Below are 5198 nucleotides of genomic sequence, written 5' to 3'. Positions count from 1 at the left end.
GAAGCTAGATTACTGCTAGCACCATTACTGTAGGGCATTTTTTTTGTCTCTTTGGAGCACCGATTGACAAGAAACAACGACATTTCGATTTTACGTGCCTCCCACACGCTGCAAGTCGGGAACAGTAATATGATTGTGCAGATGCAGCTTTCAGCTCTGCCCGGGAACCAAGCCTTGTTTTGGAAACCCCAGTCTTCTCTGCGCCCCCACATGACCATAGACCTTATTCTTTAATTTATAGCCGACCGGCTTGCCTCGACGACGCCATGCCGAGAAGCTGAACAACACGCAGATCAGCTAAGCAGACTTGCATTGCTCTAGAAGTGTAGCGGCTAGAGAGAGGAGCATGGCGCTGCTCGAAGCTGTGGTGCTCCCACCAGAGCCAGATCACCCCCGCGTCCCGTGCTGCAGGTCGTGCGGCACGAGCTGCGTCCTTAGCGGCTACGGCGTCGCCGCCTCGGCCGGAGAGTTCGAGGGGATCATCGAGAGGGGCGTGGTGGTGCAGGAAGACGGAGAGCTGCCGCCCGTGGTGACGCCGCCGCCGCATGGCGGCGCCTGGGCCGGCGGCGGCGGCGGAGCGGCGACTAGCAGCTGGGTTGGCCCCGTGCCGTCGACGACGTTGGCGACGTCGTCCGCGCGGCGGCCGGTGTACCAGCCCGCGGTCACCAGGAGAAGGCCGCGGCGCCGGAGAGGGACCGTCGCCAAGGCGGCGCGGAGGAGCCCAGTGGAGGCCGAGAGCCACCGGCAGAACCACATCGCCGTGGAGCGCAACCGCCGGCGGCAGATGAACGAGTACCTCGCCGCGCTGCGCTCCCTCATGCCGCCCTCCTACGCGCGACGGGTACACCGCTTGCCTGCTTCCACTGTGCAGAAGTCAAATCATCCTGGACACCGTGAAACACACTGTTCGTCCATACGAGGATATGCTGCTGTCACGATCACACAAAAAAATGATTTTTTTTGTGAGAACGGCAATGGCTGATCAGCACTTTCTGGCAGGGTGACCAGGCGTCCATCGTTGGAGGCGCCATCGACTTCGTCAAGGAGCTGGAGCACCACCTGCAATCGCTGCAGGCTCAGAGACGCCGCCACCCCGCCGCCGCCGGCCACGGCTCCGAGTGTTCCCCCGGGTTCTTCACGTTCCCTCAGTACTCCACCACCGCTGCCGCCGCCGCCGCGGCCAACGACGCCGACGACGACGCCAGCGGCGGCGGCTGCGAGGGTCGCCCCACGACGCGGCCGGCGGGCGTGGCGGCGGCGGACGTCGAGGCCGCCGTGTCGGAGGGCCACGCGACCGTGAAGGTGCTCGCCCCGCGGCGGCGGCGGATGCTGCTCCGGCTGCTGCTCGGGATGCAGCACCGCGGCCTCGCCGCGCTGCACCTCAACGCCAGCACCACGGCCGACCAGATGGTCCTGTACACCTTCACTCTAAAGGTACGCGCGCATTACATGGTCTCGTTAGAAGAATGATTACATGGCCTTCTCGACAAGAACAGATATGGCACCGATCGATCGTTGTGCTGTGCAGATCGGGGACGGGTGGCCGCTCTCGTCGGCCGGCGACGTCGCGGGCGCCGTGCACGACATCGTCGTCGCCGGCATGGGCACCGCAGAAGAACGCCCCATTTATCCTGCAAATTAAGGAAATATATTGTGCTTATTTGCAGTTGGAAAACTAATTTCATGTCTTCGTTTCTTTGATTCTGCACGTGGTACCTATCTAGTGTTTCAGCTATGTTAGAAATTAGCCCTCCGCGGCGATGAGCCACCCGCTAATTTCCACGTATCAGAACAACGATTGAATCTACCGAGACAAACTTACGTGATCACAGACGAAACCGGAGGCACGATCTTTGTTGACGAGTTGTTTACGAGGTTCGGCCAAAACCTACATCTCCGGGCATGACTACGAACGCTCCTCCCCAATACCGCAACACAGGCCGATTTAGGATCCTGGTAGCAATGTGTCGCCTCCCTCCTGCGAGCTTGTCACTATGTCGCCATAGTTACAACAGCGGTTGCACTCCACGGCGATTTATGAGAAGGTCTGGATTACAGAGTTTGACACGAACTCTACCCTCTACTGCTAAATACAACTCAATTCTATCGTAATCAAACTTGTACAGATATTCGACCCATATTCAACAAGCTAATATAATTTAGTGATGTTGAACAGTATCTTCACGCGATGTTGTGGGCACGTTTGTTTTAACCTATGATGTCTCAAGCTCATGGCGTTGCAATAGTAAAAATTAGTCAAGCTTCTCGCCCTGTTTCTCTGTCAGTAACGGATGGTGCTTTCTGCCTTGATTCCCAGCAAGGCAGCAAAGCTGTCTATTGTGTGTAACCCCTTGAGCCACTAGTGTAGCTTCCGAGCGTACAAACACAGCGGGCTCATATAGCAGCCGAGCCCACTGTGTTTGAGCCCACAAAGCAACGGGCTTCTGAATTTGGGCCCAATATTTGGAAGGAATTCCTTGGCAGAATTCCATCTTCATAATCGCTGAATCTGAATGAGAGTCTACTACCGTAGCAGCACATATGCTACTTTGACAAAGGAAAGTAACCTAGCAACAAACGCAACTGATCTACTCCTCGTACCAAACCTAGAGCAACGTACCTTCCTCGTCTCATTCATGTTAGGTGACTGACCAACCGGATCGAAGATCGACATCTACAGATAGGTACCTTAGCTTGTTCTCCAATGCTTGCTCCTCTCTGATGTCTGATCCTCTTGGATAAGAACCACCCCCACCCAGAAGCACCGAAAATGTTGGTCTCATTGCCTTTCGGATCACCGTCCAATTAACCGATCAATCTTTTGCACGTAGCTTACCAGCAAACTTAATTCCAAGCCTGCATGCTGCACGGCCTCAAGTACACACCTTGTTCCTGCTGGATTAGCCGGTGAGATTGATGAGCCCCCAAAGACTTTGCTGCAACCTCTCACCACATTCTCTGGGAGTGGGAGGGGTCATCATTGTCCATAGAGTAGGTGGCTGCCGTTAACCCAAGCAAATGATGAGCCCTCGTCCAAGCTGCCATTCACCAAATAGTAGTACGAAGAGCTAGTAAGATCACAGATAATCTTTGATCCCAAACCCCCTAGGTACAAGGATTATTGGCCTGCACTCCTGCTAAAGTGCTAGTTGTCCAATGCAATTCTATAAAGAAACATCTGGCCTCAAATGACCTTGGACCCTTTGGAGCTAGTTAGATACTGTTAGTGACCAATGAAAGCCTCTCATGGCCAACCACAGCGCAAAGATGGCCAGTCTGGTGACAGTGCCAAGACACCAGCAGCACTCCAGCAGTTACATTGATGTCCTCGTCTTTCTTCCCCGGCCGTCGCGAGAACGAACAACAACAACGCCCTGACGCGTGTTCGCCATGAGAAAGATGTGTCAACTGAAAATGGCGGCAGGAAAGCTTTACCAACGACCATGGAGGATTCATTTTCCAAAAGGGCACTCGATCGATCGACAGGTAAACTGGTCACGGAGTAGAGTCGTTTCTAAGTCATCATCTCGAGTCCAACGACGTCTGTCTGTGCATCGGAGGAGGTCGTCGTTAGAGCTTCCTACTACTTGTTCCTGCTCCCAACCAACGCCAGCGAAAGCCACCCCACCAACTCCCAGCTGCTCCGACGTACTGTCAGTCCCATGGGTATAAAAGGGCCCGTGGCTTGCGATCGGCTCTGCATCTCGCTTCGATTTCGATCTCCTGCCTTGCATTATTGATCTCCTAGCTGCTTGCTCGTTTCGCTCCTCTTTAATTATTTGCTCGATCGAACGACGGCAATGGCGTCCGGTGGCGCGTCGCTGGCCTTGGCCGCGCTGCTCCTCGTGGGCTGCGTCGCGGCGGCGGCGGCGACCAAGTACACCGTCGGCGACGCCTCCGGCTGGACGACCACCGGCGATTACTCCACCTGGGCCAGCGGCAAGAAGTTCAAAGTCGGCGACACTCTCCGTACGTGCCATGTAACCTGAACTGCTTGCTTTTACTTATCGAATTGTTGTTCTCACTCTCTAATATCTGTGCATTTTATTTATACCAAACAAATAAATAATGTACGTGCAAGGCAGCTGATGTGATCTGCATGTTTCCTCTCAGAGTTCACGTACGCCGGCGGCGCGCACACGGTGGACGAGGTGAGCGCGGCGGACTACGCCTCCTGCTCCTCCAGCAACGCGCTCAGCAGCGACAGCGCCGGCTCCACCACCGTGACCCTCAAGACGGCCGGCAAGCACTACTTCATCTGCGGCGTCGCGGGCCACTGCAGCAGCGGCATGAAGCTCGTGGTGGACGTCGCCGCGGCCAAGACGTCGCCCGCCCCCGTTCCGGCGCCGGCGCCGGCCGCGGCCCCGGACGCCGCGGACACCACCCCTGACGCCACTCCCGACACGACCACGACCCCCAAGTCGCCCTCGAGCTCCGGCGGCGCCACGGCCAAGACCCCGGTCACGGTCCTCTCGCCGCCGGCCAAGAAGTCCACCTCCGGCGCCGCCGTGCTCAGCGCCGCCGCGTGGGCCGGCGTGGGCCTGGCCGGGCTCGTGGCCGTGCACCTCGGCGCGTTCTAGGGCCCACGGCCAGGGCGGAGGCACTGCTTGCTTGTTTTATTCTCGTTTTATTTTCATATTAAATAGGATGCACGCCATCGATTCACGTATTGGTTGAGGACCTGAGAGGTTTCTTTTGATCCAGGCAACTAGTGCTTTTGCTACGCGGCGCTGGTGGCAGATAGTTGATGGATACTTGGATATTATGCTCTTGTTATCATATTCTTTTCATGCCTTTTTTATCAATATGTTTCACTTCTATTACATTTTCTACGGAAAAGTAGTGCTCCAAATTCCGTGTTAGAGCTGCATCGATCTCCAATTGTAGCTTCATCTGCGGCGTCGCCAGCCACTGCAGTCTGCAGCATGAAGCTCCTTGCGGACGTCGCCGTGGCCTCCTCGAGCGTGGCACCCCGGGGGCGGAGCTTGCACCGGCAGTCAAGCAATACAGACACTGCTCCAATCTGCCGTCACCGCTACCATGCCAACCGAAACCCGCATACACAGACTGACTGGCGACCGCCATACTTCCAACTGCTGTTTGCTCCGCATCATTGAAATTCCAGATCCAAGCGTCTTCTCCGCATCGTCAATTGTCTCACCAAACAACCACACGACGATAGACAAAGGAGGACAAAC

General features: G+C 56.1%; 2 protein-coding genes across 2 annotated transcripts; both read left to right on the top strand.

Moving 5' to 3' along the window:
- The first annotated feature begins 222 nt into the window (after window positions 1–222).
- On the top strand, window positions 223–1765 carry LOC120703566 (transcription factor bHLH96-like). The gene is made up of 3 exons (XM_039987684.1): window positions 223–841; window positions 1000–1434; window positions 1529–1765. Exons 1-3 carry the CDS (start codon window positions 347–349, stop codon window positions 1640–1642), a joined length of 1044 nt encoding a protein of 347 aa, XP_039843618.1. The 5' UTR covers window positions 223–346; the 3' UTR covers window positions 1643–1765.
- Window positions 1766–3213: 1448 nt separating this feature from the next.
- Window positions 3214–4839, top strand: LOC120703565 (blue copper protein-like). The gene is made up of 2 exons (XM_039987683.1): window positions 3214–3969; window positions 4114–4839. Exons 1-2 carry the CDS (start codon window positions 3801–3803, stop codon window positions 4578–4580), a joined length of 636 nt encoding a protein of 211 aa, XP_039843617.1. The 5' UTR covers window positions 3214–3800; the 3' UTR covers window positions 4581–4839.
- Window positions 4840–5198: the final 359 nt, after the last annotated feature.

This window comes from Panicum virgatum, chromosome 4K, assembly GCF_016808335.1.
Source record: "Panicum virgatum strain AP13 chromosome 4K, P.virgatum_v5, whole genome shotgun sequence".
NCBI classification, from domain to species: domain Eukaryota; kingdom Viridiplantae; phylum Streptophyta; class Magnoliopsida; order Poales; family Poaceae; genus Panicum; species Panicum virgatum.
Note: the sequence above shows the minus strand (reverse complement) of the source record. Positions and strands in the feature narration are given on the sequence as shown.

Coding starts and splice junctions, on each gene's coding strand:
- LOC120703566 (XM_039987684.1), top strand. CDS start 347: ATGGCGCTGCTCGAAGCTGTGGTGCTCCCACCAGAGCCAGATCACCCC. Junction 842..999: donor CGCCCTCCTACGCGCGACGG/GTACACCGCTTG, acceptor ACTTTCTGGCAG/GGTGACCAGGCGTCCATCGT. Junction 1,435..1,528: donor TGTACACCTTCACTCTAAAG/GTACGCGCGCAT, acceptor TGTGCTGTGCAG/ATCGGGGACGGGTGGCCGCT.
- LOC120703565 (XM_039987683.1), top strand. CDS start 3,801: ATGGCGTCCGGTGGCGCGTCGCTGGCCTTGGCCGCGCTGCTCCTCGTG. Junction 3,970..4,113: donor CAAAGTCGGCGACACTCTCC/GTACGTGCCATG, acceptor GTTTCCTCTCAG/AGTTCACGTACGCCGGCGGC.